The 24,615-nt window shown below is 46.2% G+C and overlaps 1 protein-coding gene across 1 annotated transcript in view; it reads right to left on the bottom strand.

The window, feature by feature from the left end:
- DDN (dendrin) overlaps positions 1-24,615 on the bottom strand; it is a 102,888-nt gene that overhangs the window by 26,030 nt on the left and 52,243 nt on the right. Inside the window, exon 4 of the mRNA XM_085600408.1 lies at positions 2,346-6,722. Coding sequence (XP_085456534.1) covers positions 2,384-6,722 — 4,339 coding nt within the window. The 3' untranslated portion in view covers positions 2,346-2,383. The remainder of the gene's footprint in view (positions 1-2,345; positions 6,723-24,615) is intronic.

Raw genomic sequence — 24,615 nt, forward strand, 5'->3', positions numbered from 1 at the left:
GATTCCAAAAATGATTCAGTTGTGGTCCCTGTGTTTCAGTAATGATTAAGTGGGGTCCTCAGAAGTCAAAGGGTTAAGAACCACTGTTGCACAGGATTCCTCATTCGCAACGGGCCCATTGTGGTTGGTCCTAGGTCTGCATTATATGGCCTGAACAGGTAAAAGAAAACTTCTAATATATGTTTAATGTTGTTTTGAAAACAAATGCCTTCTTGATCGTTTTGTTGAAGAACAGTGCAATACTTACCGATAATGAATGCATTTAAACATGATTACAGAATCTGGTTTTTAATGATAAATCATAGTACACAATGATTGCCTTATATTTTAATGTAGTGACCCTTTGACAAAGCCAATAGGCTTACTTGATTTAACATGACACCCCTTATATGGTATCTAGAATAGGTGGGTGGGTATTGTGATTATGAGGGTCTTGACTAACTACAGATCAAATATGATTTCAGAATGTCCCCAAAGGTATTTTAATCTGTTAAATGTATATATTTGTAAATAATTGCATAGTATTTAGGTGTAGGGGGCGTGGGTGGGGCGGTGGGGGGTGTGTGTGTGTGTGTGTGGGCGTGTGCGTGTGTGTGTGTATAATGTACTTTTCTCTTTTCAAAGAAAAAGCACTTACTGTACAATGAATAATTGATTATTGATGTGTTTAACAAAAATGCTTTATTGACAAGTTAACTGACAAACATTCAAAGGTTTTTATTGATAAAGAGTGGATTTTAATAGGACTATTCATTTTATTGGTTTTAATGATGGATTCTAGTATTGAACGTAGTGACCCTTTGACAAAGTCAGTAGGTCTTCGCTATATATTGCTGTTGTGACCCCTAGAGAAAGCCAGTAAGTCTGTCTTATATAAAATGATACCCCTTTACATTGTAATACTGTATCTGACATAGGTGGGAATATTTTGGTTATGGGGTTCCGGACCCACTAGGGGTCAAATGTGATTGGAAGGTGTCACCAAAAGTATGTATATAATGCATAATGCGGAATAATTCCTGCAGACTTTGAAAAGAAGTTTTAAAAAAGTGGGGTGAGGACCTGTTGAAGTTAGTCGCCCGCTGGAGTGGGGGAGGCACAGGACTTGGCAAAAGGCTGTGCACACCAGAGGGTCTTCGTGGACAAGACGAGACCAAACCCAACTACACAGAGCCTTCACCCTGCACATAGGTCTTTGGAGACAGGCCAGTGCCTCACCCAACCCTTTATGCACACTATATCCTGCAGAGAGGTCTTTGCGAACAGGTCTGTCACCTAACCAAACCCTACTACGTACAGCCTTCACCTTGCAGAGAGGTCCTAATGGAGTGGCCAGTCCCTCACCAAACCCTACTACACACAGCTTTCGCTCTGTTGAAAGGTTTTCACTGAGAGGCCAATCCCTCACCAACCCTTTCTACATAAAGCTTTCACCCTGTTTCATAGAGCTTTGGGGAGAGGCAAGTCTAACACATAACTCTACTATGCACAGTCTCTGCCCTGCACAGAAGTCTTTGCAGACAGGTCAGTCCCTCACCAAATCCCATTACACACAGTCTGCCCTCGGTGTGCAGAGTGTGTGTACAGCCCACTCCCCTCCGACACACTCTCTGCACCGCTCTTTATGGAGAGACCATTCCCTCCACATTTTCAAGCTTCCTTATGTAGCCAAGGCCTAATACATACAGTTAGGTATGGTAGTAATATTTTACTTTATGTTGATAAACCCCTAGAAATTAACTGGGGGGGAAAAACAAAGATTGATGTGACATAGTAAGGTTTGGAATAAATTCATTGAAAAAAACAAAGCTGAAAGTAATCTTATAGATAGGTCTGGAAATAACATCTTACTTTACATTTTTTAAAAACTCAGAAATTCACTGAAAAAAACAAAGGTTAAAGTGATATCATTTTGTGTAAATGTCAGTTATAACATAACATTTTAAACAAGGAAAAACACTGACATTCACCAGTTATAGTTTACTAAACTATCAATAGTTTGTGCCCCCACAATGCTCTACTTACGTCCTCACATATTGCATAATTCATGACATGGTCAAGTGTGTGGAAGAGAGAGTGGGTCTCTGACTAACACGACAAAGGACAATTGAGAGATAAGGGGCTCTGTAGACGCAAAGATTCTGCTCAATGAGACAAAGTCAACAAGGAAGGAGTGAAGATACCAAATTAGACAATGCGGATAAGGTGAAAGGATTCAAGAAAATGAGTGGAGTCAACACAATCAGCCAAAGGGGATGCAGTGGATGACAGAAAACTCAGTATGCTTGCCATAAGTCAAACCACAGTATCAATTGGGTCACAATTCTTTCCTGTGCTCACTTTACCTTTTGATCCAACTTGCATAAGATTCTGCAAGCATCATCTATTCCGCAACATGGTCGGTTAGATTGGTGCTGCTCCCTTGGTTGGCACCTGATGTTCCAAAAAAGTCAATTTCAGCCTGGGTCAATTCCTGGAGGATCTCCTCAATGCAAGCACTCAGGTCAGAGACTGACTTCTTAGCTGTGCCCAGGGGTCCAGCTTCAGTGGTCACAATAGTCCCTGACTGATTCTGAGGTGAAGGGGCCATTGTAAATGTTGAAGAATTAGGTTCAGCACCTAAGTCCTTTGACTCAATAGGCTGCAGTGCTTTTTCTTGGACTTGTTCATTGAAGACCAACCACCTGCTTACAGCATCTGTCGAACTTGCATGGCTTGGTTCTTCCAATGCCAAATCTGGCTCTTTCTTCTCTTCACTGTCACGCATAATCACTGTAGCATCTGAGTCATTACTTTCTGAACTGCTGTAGACCATAGTATCTTTTTCCTGACATTCTGTCTGGAGCAACTCAATTTTCTGACTTGCCATTCTCTCACTGATTGGGGACTCATGCTCCTGTTCGTCATCAGAGTCCGAATCTGGCGCTGTGTGGCGTCGTATGCGGGAAACGGCCTCATGAAGATCCTTTGCATAGAAGCCTCGTCTTTTGGTTGATGGGAGAGCAGGAGCGGCTCTACCAGTATAACCACTACTCGAGCAACCAGGAAGGTTATCAGCCACTCCACTCCCAATAGCTTTTGATAAAGCAGTTGTAGGATGAATCTTCTGGAGAACAGAGCCAGTGTCATACTTGTCTTCTTGAAAGGTACATCTTATACCCTCATCTAGAGTCCCAGAACAAACCACATCAGTCACCAAAAGTTTTTGAACATTTGTCTTCTCCACATGAAATTGGTCAAGAGGTTTCTCTTTTACGACTTGTGTTGTTCCGGTCTCTTTGGGAAGCTCATCTTGTAGGTAAACTTGTTCCAGCAGAGAGACTTGGTCATTTCTTTCTCCTCCATCAGAGATACCTCTAACTGTTTTATTTGCTGTCTTATCCCATGTTTCCTCCTTTTCTAGATCCAAGCTTTGTTCTACATCTGCTTTCTTAGGTTCAGCTTCACATGGGATTGACAACTTAGGATAAGGGTGCTCCAGGGCTTGGTTACTCTCTTCTTCCACCAATCCATTTGCAGCGTTGTTTTCTACTAATGATGCAATCAACTGACCTGTGGAACCTTTCTCTTTAGTGTTACATGGTTCATTACCACTCTCACCAGTCATTGTCTGATGGAGTCTGCATTCATCAGAGGGCTCCTCTGTCACTGAAAGTGAGCCAGGCTCACCTCTTTCCGTTAGTCGCCTTCTTGTACACTGATTGCCAGGATCTGCCTGTGCAGTGAACAAAGGAGTATCTTTAGAATAGTGGTTCCTATGCTCTTCGCTCATCTCAGTTTCTGCAGAAAAGTGAATTTTTCCCAAACTGTTTTCCTTAAGCAAGGACTTCTGCTGACTCTCCTGAGTAGGAGCAGACGCATGCAAGCCCTGTTGATTAGCTGGCCCTGAAGCTGGATACTTGCTTGACTGTGGTCCATTCTGGTTTTTAATGCTTTTATTTTGTTGACTGTAATCTCCCTCTTTAGCTTGAGATAATGCTCCAAGTTTTGAACCCCTGGGCCTGTATGTAGAACATTCAGAGTTTACAGATTTAACTGGTTTTACTTCTAATGCATTTTCCAAATCAATCACAGGGAGGCCCAAAATCTTGGATGCTCTTTCCTGTACCACATGGGGCTTGGAAATAGCAAAGGAGTCACTTCTTTCCATTTTAGGAGAATTAAGAAAGGAAGCGGACCAGCCATTGTTTGGTTCCAGTCCTGCCTTTTCCAGTTGATGTCCTAGTTGCTTATTCAGAATGCGCTTCTGGCATGGAGACCTCACTGAGTGTTTGTCGTCTCTGTTTGCAGGGCTCTGCTGGTCTCGTTCACTGAGATATGCCAAATCAGGCTCCCTTTTATCTTCTGATGTTTTTGTTCCTCCCTGGTGCAAATACTTCACCTGCTCCTTCTTTGGGGGGAAGATGTACTCTGCACGAATAAGGACACAAGTTGCATCTATGACGAACATCCCATTGCTTTCCTTTTTAGAAGTTTGATTTTCCTTTACAAAGCTCTCTGATGTTTCTGTCCAATGAGGTGGCTGCTCGCTGGCAGGTCTTCTTTCATTCTGGTGGGATCTTGCCCTTGGAGATTCGTAACTGGTTTTAAACTGCTGAAAATCTTTCTCATACTGATTCCGTGAAGCTGCAGTTTGGCGTGGCAGCGTGTTGGCTTTGACCTGCTCCATCCATCTAGGGTGTCTTGGGTCATGTCTAGACACTCTTCTTTGTTCTACATTTTCTAATAATAGCCCCCCATAAAGTAGAGGTTCTACTTGCTCCAAACTCCGTCTCCTACCATACGGGAAATGTTTTCCTACAGCTACCATCCCAAAGGGGGGCTTTTTTCGAGGTAAACTCTGGCTGTAATGTGACATCCTGCCACCTGCATGCTCAAAGTCAGTTTGGTCTTGTACTTTTGGTTCCCTTGCATAAACTGACTGTACCGGATATATTTGTGTAGATTCAGCCAGGTCTCTTTTATTTGAAAGTTCCTGAAAAGCCATCCTCCTGCGTGCAAAATCTGGTTGGTTAGAAGCATTAGTCAAGCCCCAGTCATAAGGCAGTTCATCTTTGGGACCTACTCGGGGTATGTGTTTGACAGGAGAGTAAGGGGCTATGTCCTCATAGTCCCCAAAGTTGTTTTTCTGCCTTTCATCTTCCTTTAACATGAGAGGATATTGTTTGGGTACCCTTCCCACATTTTGTTCCCTCATGACCATCTTCTTGCGAATTTCGGTGTGCATGTCCTGTTCCTCAAGCCTTTCCATCATGTCCTGGCCATGCCAGTGTGCCTCCTTGGCAGCTCTTGGCAGAGTAAAACTCTTTGTAGTGGGAAAGTCTTCTTTATTGTGATTGAAAACCAGACAGAATGCCCTTCCATCGCCTGACTTAATCCCAGCTCTAGAGAGCTTTGCAGCACTAGTGCTCCTGGGTTTTTGTTCAGATGCACTCTTTGGTTTCAACGGCACACTTTCAAACTCTATGGTCTCGTAGATATCCTCAACCTTCTCCACCTGAGACAGACATGCCTCCTTCTGTCTCTTCAACTTGACTTCATCCTCCTGTCGTTTTGAAGATCCTCCCTTGGTGCCGAAACCTTGTGAGACCTTCCAACCCATCAGACTTTTGTAGATCTGATTAAATGTCTTCCTTTTTTCTGTTTCTGCTTCCTTCTCTTTTTTCATCCCCACCTGGCCTTTGGCTTCTATGGCCTCGTTGGTAAAGTTATGGGATGGAATTGACTTTGAATGGACATCATTCAGCTCATGACTATCACTCCCCACCTGTACAGATGGTGCTCTTGTTGGACCGCCGGAGCAAGTCTTGTCATCCAGGCTGATTCTCCTCAACTCTATTGCCTTCAAGGGGTGGTGTCGTCTCTGAGCACTAAAGATACGGTGCTTAGCAGTATAGGCGGGTGGGGGTACATATGGGGGCGGCCGGATTAAACTCCTCTTTTGCTTTGACCTGTGCTCTCGTCGCAAATTGACTTGGGGTGATGGGTCATGAAATCTCTTCACACTATAAGCGTCATATTTTGCCAGACCTTCAGCCTCCTCATAAAGTCCCTCTTCTTCCTCCCAGCCATCAGAGTATATCGTTCTGTACCCTGCCTTCTGTAACCTATCAAGTTCCAGCTTTCTCCATTGGAACCCGGTAGCTGCGTCCCTTGGGAGCCTTGGCCTTGTGCCTTCCCTCCTTCTGTTTTCTTGTCCCGGCACCAAATCATATGGGGCCACACGTGCTCGTGATGGACGTCGTTGTCTCACTTGCTGAAGTGGTTCCCAATCCTCATAGACCATATCTTGATCCCAGGCTTGCTCAATGACTCTCTCCTTCTTCCGGTGCTTTCGGGACTGCTTAGGGCTTCGGGATGTCACTGCTTCCTCAGCCAGCTCTTTCCTCCTCTTCCTCTCATGGTCTTTTTCTAGCTTCCTCCTTGTCTCCGTCGCAACCAGAGTGGTCTCTCGCATCTTATCATGGTCCATCTCCTTGTAGATTACCTCCCGTTCTCGTTTATCTTCCCTACCCCGCCTCTTCTCTTTCTCCATCTTTTGGTGTGGTTTAGCGGATAGCTGGTTCTCCAAAGGAAGACTCCTGAAATATGGCAGGGTTGAAAACTCATTGATGTTTGGGTGCTTCTGAAGAATTCCAGGAACTTGCCGAGGACCAAAGGATTTGGAGTGATGCAGTGGCCTGGAGGAGGATAGGTCAGTGACATACTGCCTCTCGAAGTAGCTGAAAGTTAAGAAAATAAAAATAATAATATGTTTCAGTCTTACATAACAGGTGACACTTACAATATTATACAGAATATTCTGTTTTCCAAGGATTGTCACCCTGGCTGGCAAAACACGTTTGTAATTAACGAAAGTAGAAGACAGAAAGCTATCTTGATGAACCCTGCATCGAACTCAGGAGACTACAATCCAATTTAGGAAGTTCTAAATCCCCACTAACAGAAATTATTCAGCAACTCAGATTGTTCTTGTAGTGACAAAAGTCCTTGTATCGGCTGGAAAAGCTCTGCCACCCTATGTGGTTAGTTTTTTTTTTAATGTAGCAAACTTTATGTTCCGATCATCCCCACCCTCCAGTAGACTTAACAATCTACATGTCCTTTGCAGAAAGTTACTGATTTTGTTTAACATTGACCAGCACAGCCCAGTAACAGGGTTCACACAAAGTATATCCTCCACTCAAAGACGAGGAAAATGACACCCTCATTGAGATTATGGGGCAACAGATGGTTGGTAGCAGCTGAATGTAGCTGCAGGGAGTACACGTAACAAGGACTGTGGGCTGTAAGGGAGTTGACCTACATGTGTAAAATCCAAACAGTCCCTCAACAATAGATCCATGCCTTAAAGATTAGATTCAAAGCAGTACTGTGGTGTGCGATGCTTGTGTGACCAGAAGACCTTGTGCTAGTGAATGGTATTAATAGAAGAATCAGTGTGTAGGTCACCACAAGATGGTGGTACCCTTCAGGGTGCCTTCATCCTCGCCGAAAGTGATAACATGCTCTTGCGCTCTTGTCCTGAAAATGTAGCTATTTAGGTTAACTTTGAAAGAATACAACATCTCTTCCTTGAGGAACAAGGTAGCTTTCTTCGCTAACGCTCTTGCCGGTAGATACTCTAACAAACCGCAGATTCCTCACCTTGTGAATACCCCAAGGCATTAGACTGAATCCGGAGATTTTTCTCAGCACTGCTCCCTCACACCAGCAGGTGGCGTTGTGCGGCTCCATGTCGACTTTGTACTCCCACAGAAGTGACGGAAGGCCATACTGGATCAGGAAATTTTTCTCAGTATTGTCCCCACGCACCAGCAGGTGGTACTGTGTGGTTTTGCATCGACTTCAAACCACCCGGGAAGTAAAACAGGGGCAGCATATATGCGCCACCCCTGTGCGCCGTCAGTTTCTTTCTTGACTCTATCCGCGCCATCGGGCGCAGAGCTTCCTATCTAATCAGGTGTGGAGATCCCTAAAGTGGAATCTTTTATGAAAGATGAAAAGGGTTCATTCCACATGACAGGAAGGTGGGAAGGACGGTGTGGAATCTCTGGTTAGATAGACTAACCACCAAACAATGTTATCGAAGGTAAGTAACTTGTTCTTTTGATGGATACTTCCAGTTGCAGATTCCTCACCTTATGTTAAATACCAAAGCAACACCTCCCAAGGTGGTGGGTGTGTGGAGTAACACAAACCAGACAGTTCTACAGGGCCAAACGCACAAAGTGCCATTCTTGCCAGACCGGGCTATCAAGGCAGCAATGCTTTGTGAATGTATGGATTGATGCCCACGTCACAGCCTGGCAGATGTTCAGAACAGGTATTCTGCCTGCCAATGAAGTGGTAGCAGCCTTAGCCCCAGTCAAATGAGCCCTCAGTCCTGCCAAGGGCTACTTCTTGGCTAATGCTATTGGCACAGCAGATTTTTATACAGAGGGTTATCCATGGTCATTATTTGCGCTTCCTTAGTCTTCTTTACTCCCAGAAAACTACACGAAGAGCTGCTCTTCCGCCTGATGGCCCTTGGTGCAATCTGTGTAAAAACTCACAGCTCTCTTGTGGTCCAAGCGATGAAGACTCTCCTTTTTCGAAGGGTAAGAGGGAGTGTTGGAGGGATGGATGGAAACAGAATCTAGGAAGCCTGATGAGGTTCTCAATTTTGACTAATTTATTAAACAGTACAACAATAGAACATTGTATTGTTCTTTAAATGGTTTTCTCTCTGTCTCTTCCTTGATGTTATGATGTTTTGTGACTGAGATGTCTTTTTTCTCTTCTCTAGCACTTTGCAATTCAGTTGTGCTGTTAATCGGATTGTTCTTCTTTCCTTCTTTCACAGGGTGAATCGCGGATGACGGATGTTCCCCAGGAGGCTCAAAAGAAAAGGGACAGAGGGCAGTGAGTATTTTGGCCTTACTTTATATGCTTATGGGGATAAGCCTCCAACACACCAAAAAAAAAAAAGGTGAGCTGAAGCTGTTGGCAGTGTGGAGCACAAGAAGTAGGAGGACTGAGGGAAGTCTTCGGCTAGGTTTTTTTGCTCACGTCCCTTTCATAAGAGAATACACTTTCTCTAAGAAATGTATTGTATAATGCCACCAAGTTAGGGAACCACCTCCCCCTTTGCATTCGCATTGAGCCAAACTACATGACCTTTCGAAAATTAATAAAAACATATCCGTTTCCTTCATTATGCCCGTAGTTTGAAGTTGCACCGCTGTCAGCGCTGTGATGCCCCCGGGTAACCACGCACTTTAGAAATGTTTCTTCATTCATTCATTCATTCATTGCATAGGAAGGAATATATAGCATATAAAAAAGAAAATGAAATCGGTTCTTTCCCCTTTCTCTTAACTGTGCAAGATAAGTACTATATGGAGGGTGCAAGCTGATCCTTCTATGTGTTGACCAAGGTCCCCTTTTTCTTTTTATTTATTAGGCACTATACACCTAAATATATATACATAAATAGGAACAAACAGTCATAAAACCGTAAATGAGCACAGCACATAAACAAAACAAACTATCAAAAAGAAAACAAAACACAATGCGAGGTCACAAAGAAAGGGGTGGGTGTCGCACAGTGAGCCACGTTTGATGGTATGAGGCCCCAGGAGAGGTATGGTACCTTCGGTATGCTCCCTCCCCCCCCCACCTTTCCCGATCATTCATCACAATAGCCGCAACTCTCCTGAGTTGCAGCGGTACACCAGGTTCTCATTGGGCGTCCACCACTCTTCACTCCAGACTTCTGGAGCATCGCACTCGGAGCCTCCATCGATGGCCTTACCGCCGGACACGAACCCCTCTTCCTATCCTGCACTCAGCATCCGGTCTCTTCTCCGCCTTGCTGTGTGTCCGCTTCCAGTTTTGGGCATCTTTGTACAGCGTCCTCCTGGTTCTGACCACGTTCTTCTTCCTGTGGGCCCTCCTAATCAGGGCCATCCTGAACCGTGGATTGGCCCTACTGTTGGGCGGGCTTGCTGGCAGCCTACACAGGAGAGGTCAAAGGTTTACTCCTTTGAATGGCTTCCTTTCCACACCATCGCTCCGCTTGTGATCTGGGGAGGGCGGCGCCAAGTAGGTGCTGAGGCTCAGGGCTCGACCCCCCCCCTCACATCGAGCAAAGAATGCTTGAAGGGTATACAGTGAATTGGGGGTACCTGCAAGAGGTGTTGAGAGTGGCGGGATTCGGGCCACGCTTCCGCAAGTGGGTTCAGAGACTGTAAACAAAGCTGAGTGTCAGGTCTCGGCTGGGTCAGACTAGGTCCACACAGTGGTTATTAGAACAAGGTATGCGGCAAGGGCGTCCCCTGTACACGTTGCTTTTTGTCCTGGCCATAGAGCCTATGGCGGAGTGGGCCAGACGAGATCTTGCTAGATGGGGAATTCGACTGGGGAATGTCCCCCACCTGGTTTCACTATATGCTGATGATACATTGTTCCATGTTGAGTCCCCCCAACAGCGATCCAGAACTGCTGCAAATGTTGGATCAATTCGAAGAATACTCAGGCCTGCGCCTTAACAGGCTTAAGTCATTGGTGTTCCCGCTGGCTGGACTGAAGGGACATAGGGCCGAGGAGTTGCCCAATTTAGGGCTAAGATGGGAAATAGGTAACGCATGAGAATGTTCAGATTCTTTGTCTGAATATATTCAAGGTACTGGATTCCCTGAAGCGCTCTGTAGCATTTTTTAATACACTACCGCTGTCCTTAATGGGCAGAATTGTGGTGGCAAAGATGGTGCTTTTGCCTCGATGCCTTTATGCGTTACAGAATTCAATGTGTAATATTCCCATGTCGGTATTTCGGCAACTGATAAATTTTGGTGTCCCTTAACTCCTATGGGCCATTTTCTCGCTCTCTGCTAATCCTCCCCGGTCCACCACAGCTTTTGCAGTTTGAATGGAGGGAGGATTACTAGCCGGACTACTCACTTCCGACTTGCCACACAGCCGCCGCCATCTTGGGAGGAAGACGGTCTTCTCTCCACTCTGTCCTTTAGAATTTGTGTACTTAACCCGGGCATGCTGCGGATGCGCAGTGGACGCACGCAGCAGGCACGCCGCTGGTGCGCCGAAGGCGCCCTTAAGGCAAGCCAGTCTGCACCCGCCAGCATCCCGGAGGCGTCATGCGCAGGCCAGGCTGCCCGTTGCTCTAGTGAGTCGAGAATTATCCTTAGTTACACTCGTGAAGCAATACTGGACCTAGGCAACTTCCACAAATGTAGGCATATTGTAGCAGGCATGAACAATTTTAACTCATTTGTTTGCCCGTGTTGTAGCTGGACTCCAGGCAAGGGAGGGGGGGGGGGGGGGGGGCTGTGCAATTGGTACTTGTCCAGAGGGAACTAAGCACTAGCACAGGCAGTAAGGGAAAACAAGTCAAAGCGACACTTCTCAATACTCGCTCCATCCAAAAGCACGAAGCACAAGTCCATCACTTGTTATCGGACGAACTTCACGACCTCATGTTCCTCACTGAAACATGGATTTCAGACTCGACCAATCCAACGATTGCATCGGCCATTCCTGATGGCTATAAAATCCTGAGAATGGATAGGCAGGCTGGGACCGGAAGGGGGGGGGGGGGTCGCTGTGGTCTACAAACAGGTACTAGCATGCTCCCCTGTTCTACTTGACCAGGTAGAGGGCACGGAGTGTCTAGGGTTTCGTCGCGTGGTCTCACCACACCAATGTATCACAGGAATGCTCATCTACAGACCACCGGGTGCGGTAGGGAATTTTATTTATTCTCTACATGAATGCATCACCTCTCTTGCCCTAAAATATAAGCACCTTCTCATTCTAGGGGACCTGAACTTGGATTTTGACAAGCCTACGGACTCCCAGGTGAGGGCCTTGTTAGAAATCACGGCAAGCTGCAATCTCATACCTTTTGTTTCAGGTCCTACCAACAAATTTGGACACACATTACACCAAATTTTCTGTGACTTACAGGTGGTGGTGGATCCTCCAAGACAGCTAATTTGGTCAGACCACTTCCTGGTAAACTTTCGGATTCCAGTCATAGGGAAGTCCAACCTTTAGTGGAGACAAAGTTAGACCTCACTTATAGAGCCATCCATAAAATAGATATTCCTCCCTTAAGTATGCGCTTGACTCCTCTCCCCCCTCTCTGATGGTTAACCCTGAAACACACGCCCACTTGGTAGAAGATTGGTTGAGGACTAACATTGAGGCAGCTGCTCCTATGACCAAACGTACCTCTAAGATAACCGGCCATTCGGCTCAGCGGTTCGACGAATCGCTGAGAACCAGCAAAAGTAATTGTAAAAAATTAGAAAGGAAATGGCGCAGGCAGTATCTTGTAGAGGACAGAAATACTTATAAGGCAGCGCTGAAAGCACACTATAAACTAACAAGGAGGGCAAAAGTGAGTTATTTGGAAAATAGAATTGCAAATATTATCAACAGAGGCAAGAACATTTTTTAAATCGTTAAATCATTCACAGCCCTGAAAGCAGAGATTAAAGTAGCACCGCCATCAACCATTTGGGCGAAGCAGGTGGCCTGCTTCTTCGATGATAAAATAAAGGCAATCCAACAGTCATTTTCCTCGAAGGCAGAAGAAATCACACCGTCCCACTACTCTCAGGTGGGATGTGTCTTTCCGTGCTCCTCCTCGGAGGCACGCTTACAAAGGTCTCCATTGTCACAAATGCCCGCCATCAAACTTGAAGACTCACTCACTTATCTCTTGGGCCTCAAGTCTGGATCACCTACTGATGCGTGTCCTGCTAAACTGATACCGGCACTAGCAGCCTCCTTAAATGCGCCAGTCAACAAGGTTCTCAACTCCTTGCTGGTAACTGGCATCATGCCATCTATCTGGAAGCAGGCGAAAATCCTGCCTCTCCTGAAGAAACCGAACGTAGACCCCAACACTCGAACCAACTATAGACCTATTTCCCTTCTCCCTGCTTTTGCCAAAGTAGTGGAGAAACATGTTAACAATGTACTTACAGAGTACATGGAGGTACACAATCTCCTGCACCCCACGCAATCTGGGTTTAGGGCTAACTACAGCACTGAGTCCACCCTGCTGGAAGTTACTGAACACCTCAAAGATCAGCTGGATAATGGGGGAAGAGCAATATTGATTCTTATTAGATCTGTTGGCGGCATTCGATACGGTGCCCGATGGGATGCTCTTAAACAGACTAAATAACATGGGCATATAAGGGAATGCTTTGGCATGGATTACATCCTTTTTTAGAAAACAGGGAACAGATTATCTGGGCCCTCTCCCTCCATTCTCAGCTACAATGCCAAGCATAAAGGTGGGAGTCCAGCAGGGCTCCGCTTTAAGTCCTACCCTATTCAATCTGTACATGTCACCACTAGCATCATTAGCAGAGGCTTATGGCGCAAAAATAGTCTCTCATGCTGATGATACTCAGCTGATTTTTTCATGTAAGAAAGGGGAGGATTTTAGTAGGGATGCAATTAGATCCCGCCTCACCAATGTTGTTAAGTGGCTGAAGCAGAATCAACTTAAGTGCAATCCCGACAAAACCGAGATCATATTCTTCGGCCAAACAGTGGAGGACAGTTGGAATCAGTGGTGGCCTTCAGATCTCCCCTCCCCCAGCACTGCCCAATCAATAGTGAAAAACCTGGGCATCTATATTGACAACGAGCTCTCTATGCCGTCCCAAGTTCAAGCCCAAGTAGGAACCTGCTTTAGACTACTACGGATGCTAAAGACATTTCTGTTGCTTCTCCCCCCGGATTCCAGGAGGACAGTGGTTCAGGCCCTGACCACGTCCAGACTGGACTACGCTAATGCCCTGTATCTGGGTTTGCGGGACTACCTGCTCCAGTGGCTCCAGGTAGTGTAAAATTCAGCAGCAAGGGTGATTCTTAAACTGAAGCCCCAGATCACATATGACACCCCCCCCCCCCCCCCCCATCTGAAGTCCCTACACTGGCTCCCAGTTAGGGAAAGAACAACATTTAAGGCTCTGGATATCTTTTTCAAAGCCTTCCATGGCACAGAAGCCGCCTATCTCAGAAAACGAGTCCGCTGTTATGTGCCTACCAGGACACTCAGATCGTCCACCGCCAACCGGGCTTGCATCCCCAAAGCTCGATTGGCATGCAGAGGTGGCAGATCTTTTGGCTTTTTGGGAGCCCACATCTGGAATAAACTGCCGGCAGCTCTGAGATCATTAACAGTGCTTTCCCACTTTAAAAAACCGCTGAAAACATTGCTATTTAAAACTAAGCCTCTCTAGGGTATGCACATGTGAACTGTCAGCTACTCCGGACGGAGTAGCTGCGCGCTACACAAATTTCGGTCATTCGTTCATATTGGGCAGGGAAACGCAGCAGAGTGGCATTGCAGGTCCTTTCCAGACGTTATGAGAAGGGGGTACTAGAGGCGCCCAATTTGTACTTATACTATTACGCAGCGCACCTTCAGCATGCGGCACGGTGGCTGAACGAAGGAAACAACTGGGAGAAGCGCCTGCTTAGTGGACAAGTCCAGCCGGAGAGACTTCCTGTTGTGTTGATGGAGGGGGTGGGTGCGGGTACAGATCTGCCATATGTCGTCAAACAAACGGCATTGTTATGGCATAAATTTGTGGAACGCGTGCTAGGACACGCGCCATTTAATTGGGAGTTAAGCATTTGGCGCTTGGTCCCAGTGCGTAAAATGGTCGAGAAAAAGTCCTTCCAGGCTTGGAGGGAGGGCGGGTGTCAGGTACTCGCGGATTTATATACGAATGACACTTTCATTACATTCGAACAGGTGTGTGAGGGCTTTGATCTGGGACGAGGACAGTATTTACAGTATGCGGGTCTGATGAAGCTAGCTAGGGTTACATGGCCTACGTATCCGAACATGCCTCAAACAACCGAGACATTGGATGTGTTGCTCACCTGTGGTAGTGGACGCAGATTAGTTTCACTGTTATATAGGCCCATGATTGTGGACTCGGAGCCGCTGGGCAACAGGGCACGAGATGCATGAAATGAGGATCTGCAGGTTCCGTTGTCAGGAAAGAATTGGGAGAATGCATGCGCATTGGCAAGTATCCTGTAACGCACAATTAAAATTGATACTTTATAATTTCCTGCAGAGGGTGTAAATGAATTCTGCGAGACTGCACTGTGTAGCTCCAACTCGACCCCAAGAATGCCCTAGATGTCACAGGCACCGAGCGGGATTCTTGCATTTGGCATGGGAATGTCCGGAGGTGCTGCAATATTGGAATAGTGTGGTGGCAAAGGTGTGTGGAGGGCTGGGTATCCAAGTGGAGGCCAATCCAGCGCAGTGTCTTCTGGGACAGATACCAAACCATAGGAAATACTAGATGACCTATAAACTGCTACAATTAGCTATGGTGCTGGCCAGACGCCAGGTAGCCATATGCTGGATGAGCTCAAGAGTACCGAAATGAGAGGAGTGGATGAGGGATGTAGGCGAGTGGTCGCTTGCTGAAGAGCTGCATATGAAGGCTTGTAGAAAGGACGATAAAATAACAGAGGATGTCACAACTTGGAGAGAATTATGCAGAAAATTACTTAATCCAACAGGAAATAGAAATGAACAGACTGACACTTCAGATAATGATAGCGATATGTAATGTAAAAGATTTATTATTATGTTGATATGTGGTATGCTGGTAGAGGTATCCACATATGTTAATATGATATGTACCTCATTGTGTTTCCTTTTATCATAATTGATGTGCTTGATTGATGTGTCGCTGGAGATATGCTCCTTCCGAAAAATGTCTTGATGATGATCACTCTGTAGATCTGTGTACAACCAATCTGTTGAGGTTTAAAACTCAATAAATAAAGTTGTTAAAAAAAAGAATGCTTGAAGGGTGATTGATTGTGCAGGAATATGGCCCTTGTCTGTAACTTCAGTTTGTCTGGAAAACGGATGGTGTATAATGGATGGACAGACAGAACTTGTAGCTCATGCACGCGATGAGCGGAAGTATCGAGATCAGGAAGACTGTTTTGAGTGTCAGTAGATGCGAAGGACAGCTGCCATCAGCTCAAAAGGGGAACATATAAGGAAAGTGAGAACCAAATTATGGTCACACTGGCATTAACAAAATGTTTGGGTGTGAACATATGGAGCAGACCTTTAAAGGAATATATCAAAACAGGTGATTTAAACAAGGACCGTTGGTCCGATAAACACAAAATGGCTGAAAATCCCAAACCGAACCTTTAACAGTGCCCACAACCAGTCCTTCCTGGGCTAAAGATAATACAAAAAGCAAAACATCCACCAACTTTGCCTTTAATAGATTTGTATGGTGGAAAGTACACCGGGCCACAAATGTATCCCATCATCCAGAATAAACAGTTTTCGTAGAAGGACGCTTGACTGCTAAAATGACATCCACTACTTCAGGAGGGAGATCGGAAGCCATCAACTGTTGCTTGCTGCTCAGTCTCCATGCATGGAGATGTAGATTGTGCAGGCCTGAGTAGAGTACCCTGCCCCGCTGCTGTTACAAGATCCTTCCAAAGTTCCAGCCTGATTGGAAGACATATGCTCATGTTCAAAAATTCCAGGTACCACACTTATCATGGCCTAGTCTGAGTGACTCAGATGATGTGGGCATGGTTGTTACTGACCTTCAGAACTCGGGGCAGGAGAGTAAGCAACGGTAAGGCATATAGGAGTCCCATGTTCCACTTAGGTGGAATGCGTCTCTGAAGAGAGCCTTCTTGTGAACTCCAGAACTCAGAAGTGCAGACACTGCAAATTCTTGGCAGTGGTGAATAGAATGCTGGAAGACACCCTGCACCACCTCCTTGTGCAGCTGGCATTCATGATCCGGTCGGCATTGCCGGCTGAGTTCATCCACCCTGGTGTTCAAAGATCATGGCGAAAGAGATGACCTGTTGGCTCAGCCAGTTCCAACGGAGCAGGGCCTCCTGGCACAGAACCCTAGACCCCACTTTATCCTGTTAGTTACAGTACCACATGGCAGTGGTGTTGTCCATTAGAATATGGACCAGTCTTCCTATGATGGATGAAGGAAGGCCTTCAACACCAAATAAATGGTTTTTAACTCCAACAGGTTGACGAAGTGGCAAGTCTCCACCACATACCATCATCCTCTGATCTCTACCTCTCCCAGATGACCTCCCCAATCCAATAATGATGCATCTGTCACCACTATCAGCTCTGAGTGTGGTAGGGAGAGGGGGTTGCTATTGTTTCAAAGGTAACTGAGCAGATACCACTTCAGGTCTTTTGCAGTCTTGTCCGAAACCTGGATGTAATCTGACAGGTTCCTTTGGTGCTGAGCACACTGAGATTTTAGATCCCACTGCAGAGCCTAGGTGTACCATCTGGAGTAGTCTACAAGCAGGATGCAATAGGCCAAGAGGTCTCAGAGTCACTCTCACTGAGACCTAGGATCAAAGTTGAAACACCAGGATCATAGCCTGAATGTCCTGGAGTCATTCCGGAGGGAAGACCCAAAAGTGCACTGTATCTAGGATGGCTTCAATGAAGGAAGTAGGTAGGTGTGTCTTTGGCACACTGATCTAAAAACCCAAAGATGTTAAGAGATCTGATGCCGTCTGGAGGATTACATCCTTTTTTAGAAAACAGGGAACAGATTATCTGGGCCCTCTCCCTCCATTCTCAGCTACAATGCCAAGCATAAAGGTGGGAGTCCAGCAGGGCTCCGCTTTAAGTCCTACCCTATTCAATCTGTACATGTCACCACTAGCATCATTAGCAGAGGCTTATGGCGCAAAAATAGTCTCTCATGCTGATGATACTCAGCTGATTTTTTCATGTAAGAAAGGGGAGGATTTTAGTAGGGATGCAATTAGATCCCGCCTCACCAATGTTGTTAAGTGGCTGAAGCAGAATCAACTTAAGTGCAATCCCGACAAAACCGAGATCATATTCTTCGGCCAAACAGTGGAGGACAGTTGGAATCAGTGGTGGCCTTCAGATCTCCCCTCCCCCAGCACTGCCCAATCAATAGTGAAAAACCTGGGCATCTATATTGACAACGAGCTCTCTATGCCGTCCCAAGTTCAAGCCCAAGTAGGAACCTGCTTTAGACTACTACGGATGCTAAAGAAATTTCTGTTGCTTCTTCCCCCGGATTCCAGGAGGACAGTGGTTCAGGCCCTGACCACGTCCAGACTGGACTACGCTAATGCCCTGTATCTGGGTTTGCGGGACTACCTGCTCCAGTGGCTCCAGGTAGTGTAAAATTCAGCAGCAAGGGTGATTCTTAAACTGAAGCCCCAGATCACATATGACACCCCCCCCCCCCATCTGAAGTCCCTACACTGGCTCCCAGTTAGGGAAAGAACAACATTTAAGGCTCTGGATATCTTTTTCAAAGCCTTCCATGGCACAGAAGCCGCCTATCTCAGAAAACGAGTCCGCTGTTATGTGCCTACCAGGACACTCAGATCGTCCACCGCCAACCGGGCTTGCATCCCCAAAGCTCGATTGGCATGCAGAGGTGGCAGATCTTTTGGCTTTTTGGGAGCCCACATCTGGATTAAACTGCCGGCAGCTCTGAGATCATTAACAGTGCTTTCCCACTTTAAAAAACCGCTGAAAACATTGCTATTTAAAACTAAGCCTCTCTAGGGTATGCACATGTGAACTGTCAGCTACTCCGGACGGAGTAGCTGCGCGCTACACAAATTTCGGTCATTCGTTCATATTGGGCAGGGAAACGCAGCAGAGTGGCATTGCAGGTCCTTTCCAGACGTTATGAGAAGGGGGTACTAGAGGCGCCCAATTTGTACTTATACTATTACGCAGCGCACCTTCAGCATGCGGCACGGTGGCTGAACGAAGGAAACAACTGGGAGAAGCGCCTGCTTAGTGGACAAGTCCAGCCGGAGAGACTTCCTGTTGTGTTGATGGAGGGGGTGGGTGCGGGTACAGATCTGCCATATGTCGTCAAACAAACGGCATTGTTATGGCATAAATTTGTGGAACGCGTGCTAGGACACGCGCCATTTAATTGGGAGTTAAGCATTTGGCGCTTGGTCCCAGTGCGTAAAATGGTCGAGAAAAAGTCCTTCCAGGCTTGGAGGGAGGGCGGGTGTCAGGTACTCGCGGATTTATATACGAATGACACTTTCATTACATTCGAACAGGTGTGTGAGGGCTTTGATCTGGGACGAGGACAGTATTTACAGTATGCGGGTCTGATGAAGCTAGCTAGGGTTACATGGCCTACGTATCCGAACATGCCTCAAACAACCGAGACATTGGATGTGTTGCTCACCTGTGGTAGTGGACGCAGATTAGTTTCACTGTTATATAGGCCCATGATTGTGGACTCGGAGCCGCTGGGCAACAGGGCACGAGATGCATGAAATGAGGATCTGCAGGTTCCGTTGTCAGGAAAGAATTGGGAGAATGCATGCGCATTGGCAAGTATCCTGTAACGCACAATTAAAATTGATACTTTATAATTTCCTGCAGAGGGTGTAAATGAATTCTGCGAGACTGCACTGTGTAGCTCCAACTCGACCCCAAGAATGCCCTAGATGTCACAGGCACCGAGCGGGATTCTTGCATTTGGCATGGGAATGTCCGGAGGTGCTGCAATATTGGAATAGTGTGGTGGCAAAGGTGTGTGGAGGGCTGGGTATCCAAGTGGAGGCCAATCCAGCGCAGTGTCTTCTGGGACAGATACCAAACCATAGGAAATACTAGATGACCTATAAACTGCTACAATTAGCTATGGTGCTGGCCAGACGGCAGGTAGCCATATGCTGGATGAGCTCAAGAGTACCGAAATGAGAGGAGTGGATGAGGGATGTAGGCGAGTGGTCGCTTGCTGAAGAGCTGCATATGAAGGCTTGTAGAAAGGACGATAAAATAACAGAGGATGTCACAACTTGGAGAGAATTATGCAGAAAATTACTTAATCCAACAGGAAATAGAAATGAACAGACTGACACTTCAGATAATGATAGCGATATGTAATGTAAAAGATTTATTATTATGTTGATACGTGGTATGCTGGTAGAGGTATCCACATATGTTAATATGATATGTACCTCATTGTGTTTCCTTTTATCATAATTGATGTGCTTGATTGATGTGTCGCTGGAGATATGCTCCTTCCGAAAAATGTCTTGATGATGATCACTCTGTAGATCTGTGTACAACCAATCTGTTGAGGTTTAAAACTCAATAAATAAAGTTGTTAAAAAAAAGAATGCTTGAAGGGTGATTGATTGTGCAGGAATATGGCCCTTGTCTGTAACTTCAGTTTGTCTGGAAAACGGATGGTGTATAATGGATGGACAGACAGAACTTGTAGCTCATGCACGCGATGAGCGGAAGTATCGAGATCAGGAAGACTGTTTTGAGTGTCAGTAGATGCGAAGGACAGCTGCCATCAGCTCAAAAGGGGAACATATAAGGAAAGTGAGAACCAAATTATGGTCACACTGGCATTAACAAAATGTTTGGGTGTGAACATATGGAGCAGACCTTTAAAGGAATATATCAAAACAGGTGATTTAAACAAGGACCGTTGGTCCGATAAACACAAAATGGCTGAAAATCCCAAACCGAACCTTTAACAGTGCCCACAACCAGTCCTTCCTGGGCTAAAGATAATACAAAAAGCAAAACATCCACCAACTTTGCCTTTAATAGATTTGTATGGTGGAAAGTACACCGGGCCACAAATGTATCCCATCATCCAGAATAAACAGTTTTCGTAGAAGGACGCTTGACTGCTAAAATGACATCCACTACTTCAGGAGGGAGATCGGAAGCCATCAACTGTTGCTTGCTGCTCAGTCTCCATGCATGGAGATGTAGATTGTGCAGGCCTGAGTAGAGTACCCTGCCCCGCTGCTGTTACAAGATCCTTCCAAAGTTCCAGCCTGATTGGAAGACATATGCTCATGTTCAAAAATTCCAGGTACCACACTTATCATGGCCTAGTCTGAGTGACTCAGATGATGTGGGCATGGTTGTTACTGACCTTCAGAACTCGGGGCAGGAGAGTAAGCAACGGTAAGGCATATAGGAGTCCCATGTTCCACTTAGGTGGAATGCGTCTCTGAAGAGAGCCTTCTTGTGAACTCCAGAACTCAGAAGTGCAGACACTGCAAATTCTTGGCAGTGGTGAATAGAATGCTGGAAGACACCCTGCACCACCTCCTTGTGCAGCTGGCATTCATGATCCGGTCGGCATTGCCGGCTGAGTTCATCCACCCTGGTGTTCAAAGATCATGGCGAAAGAGATGACCTGTTGGCTCAGCCAGTTCCAACGGAGCAGGGCCTCCTGGCACAGAACCCTAGACCCCACTTTATCCTGTTAGTTACAGTACCACATGGCAGTGGTGTTGTCCATTAGAATATGGACCAGTCTTCCTATGATGGATGAAGGAAGGCCTTCAACACCAAATAAATGGTTTTTAACTCCAACAGGTTGACGAAGTGGCAAGTCTCCACCACATACCATCATCCTCTGATCTCTACCTCTCCCAGATGACCTCCCCAATCCAATAATGATGCATCTGTCACCACTATCAGCTCTGAGTGTGGTAGGGAGAGGGGGCTGCTATTGTTTCAAAGGTAACTGAGCAGATACCACTTCAGGTCTTTTGCAGTCTTGTCCGAAACCTGGATGTAATCTGACAGGTTCCTTTGGTGCTGAGCACACTGAGATTTTAGATCCCACTGCAGAGCCTAGGTGTACCATCTGGAGTAGTCTACAAGCAGGATGCAATAGGCCAAGAGGTCTCAGAGTCACTCTCACTGAGACCTAGGATCAAAGTTGAAACACCAGGATCATAGCCTGAATGTCCTGGAGTCATTCCGGAGGGAAGACCCAAAAGTGCACTGTATCTAGGATGGCTTCAATGAAGGAAGTAGGTAGGTGTGTCTTTGGCACACTGATCTAAAAACCCAAAGATGTTAAGAGATCTGATGCCGTCTGGAGGATTACATCCTTTTTTAGAAAACAGGGAACAGATTATCTGGGCCCTCTCCCTCCATTCTCAGCTACAATGCCAAGCATAAAGGTGGGAGTCCAGCAGGGCTCCGCTTTAAGTCCTACCCTATTCAATCTGTACATGTCACCACTAGCATCATTAGCAGAGGCTTATGGCGCAAAAATAGTCTCTCATGCTGATGATACTCAGCTGATTTTTTCATGTAAGAAAGGGGAGGATTTTAGTAGGGATGCAATTAGATCCCGCCTCACCAATGTTGTTAAGTGGCTGAAGCAGAATCAACTTAAGTGCAATCCCGACAAAACCGAGATCATATTCTTCGGCAAAACAGTGGAGGACAGTTGGAATCAGTGGTGGCCTTCAGATCTCCCCTCCCCCAGCACTGCCCAATCAATAGTGAAAAACCTGGGCATCTATATTGACAACGAGCTCTCTATGCCGTCCCAAGTTCAAGCCCAAGTAGGAACCTGCTTTAGAGTACTACGGATGCTAAAGAAATTTCTGTTGCTTCTTCCCCCGGATTCCAGGAGGACAGTGGTTCAGGCCCTGACCACGTCCAGACTGGACTACGCTAATGCCCTGTATCTGGGTTTGCGGGACTACCTGCTCCAGTGGCTCCAGGTAGTGTAAAATTCAGCAGCAAGGGTGATTCTTAAACTGAAGCCCCAGATCACATATGACACCCCCCCCCCCCCCCATCTGAAGTCCCTACACTGGCTCCCAGTTAGGGAAAGAACAACATTTAAGGCTCTGGATATCTTTTTCAAAGCCTTCCATGGCACAGAAGCCGCCTATCTCAGAAAACGAGTCCGCTGTTATGTGCCTACCAGGACACTCAGATCGTCCACCGCCAACCGGGCTTGCATCCCCAAAGCTCGATTGGCATGCAGAGGTGGCAGATCTTTTGGCTTTTTGGGAGCCCACATCTGGAATAAACTGCCGGCAGCTCTGAGATCATTAACAGTGCTTTCCCACTTTAAAAAACCGCTGAAAACATTGCTATTTAAAACTAAGCCTCTCTAGGGTATGCACATGTGAACTGTCAGCGCCGGGACACTCCGGACGGAGTAGCTGCGCACTACACAAATTTCGGTCATTCGTTCATATTAGGCAGGGAAACGCAGCAGAGTGGCATTGCAGGTCCTTTCCAGACGTTCTGAGAAGGGGGTACTAGAGGCGCCCAATTTGGACTTATACTATTACGCAGCGCACCTTCAGCATGCGGCACGGTGGCTGAACGAAGGAAACAACTGGGAGAAGCGCCTGCTTAGTGGACAAGTCCAGCCGGAGAGACTTCCAGTTGTGTTGATGGAGGGGGTGGGTGCGGGTACAGATCTGCCATATGTCGTCAAACAAACGGCATTGTTATGGCATACATTTGTGGAACGCGTGCTAGGACACGCGCCATTTAATTGGGAGTTAAGCATTTGGCGCTTGGTCCCAGTGCGTAAAATGGTCGAGAAAAAGTCCTTCCAGGCTTGGAGGGAGGGCGGGTGTCAGGTACTCGCGGATTTATATACGAATGACACTTTCATTACATTCGAACAGGTGTGTGAGGGCTTTGATCTGGGACGAGGACAGTATTTACTGTATGCGGGTCTGATGAAGCTAGCTAGGGTTACATGGCCTACGTATCCGAACATGCCTCAAACAACCGAGACATTGGATGTGTTGCTCACCTGTGGTAGTGGACGCAGATTAGTTTCACTGTTATATAGGCCCATGATTGTGGACTCGGAGCCGCTGGGCAACAGGGCACGAGATGCATGAAATGAGGATCTGCAGGTTCCGTTGTCAGGAAAGAATTGGGAGAATGCATGCGCATTGGCAAGTATCCTGTAACGCACAATTAAAATTGATACTTTATAATTTCCTGCAGAGGGTGTAAATGAATTCTGCGAGACTGCACTGTGTAGCTCCAACTCAACCCCAAGAATGCCCTAGATGTCACAGGCACCGAGCGGGATTCTTGCATTTGGCATGGGAATGTCCGGAGGTGCTGCAATATTGGAATAGTGTGGTGGCAAAGGTGTGTGGAGGGCTGAGTATCCAAGTGGAGGCCAATCCAGCGCAGTGTCTTCTGGGACAGATACCAAACCATAGGAAATACTAGATGACCTATAAACTGCTACAATTAGCTATGGTGCTGGCCAGACGGCAGGTAGCCATATGCTGGATGAGCTCAAGAGTACCGAAATGAGAGGAGTGGATGAGGGATGTAGGCGAGTGGTCGCTTGCTGAAGAGCTGCATATGAAGGCTTGTAGAAAGGACGATAAATTAACAGAGGATGTCACAACTTGGAGAGAATTATGCAGAAAATTACTTAATCCAACAGGAAATAGAAATGAACAGACTGACACTTCAGATAATGATAGCGATATGTAATGTAAAAGATTTATTATTATGTTGATACGTGGTATGCTGGTAGAGGTATCCACATATGTTAATATGATATGTACCTCATTGTGTTTCCTTTTATCATAATTGATGTGCTTGATTGATGTGTCGCTGGAGATATGCTCCTTCCGAAAAATGTCTTGATGATGATCACTCTGTAGATCTGTGTACAACCAATCTGTTGAGGTTTAAAACTCAATAAATAAAGTTGTTAAAAAAAAGAATGCTTGAAGGGT

Source organism: Triturus cristatus, chromosome 4_2 (assembly GCF_964204655.1).
Source record: "Triturus cristatus chromosome 4_2, aTriCri1.1, whole genome shotgun sequence".
Taxonomy (NCBI): domain Eukaryota; kingdom Metazoa; phylum Chordata; class Amphibia; order Caudata; family Salamandridae; genus Triturus; species Triturus cristatus.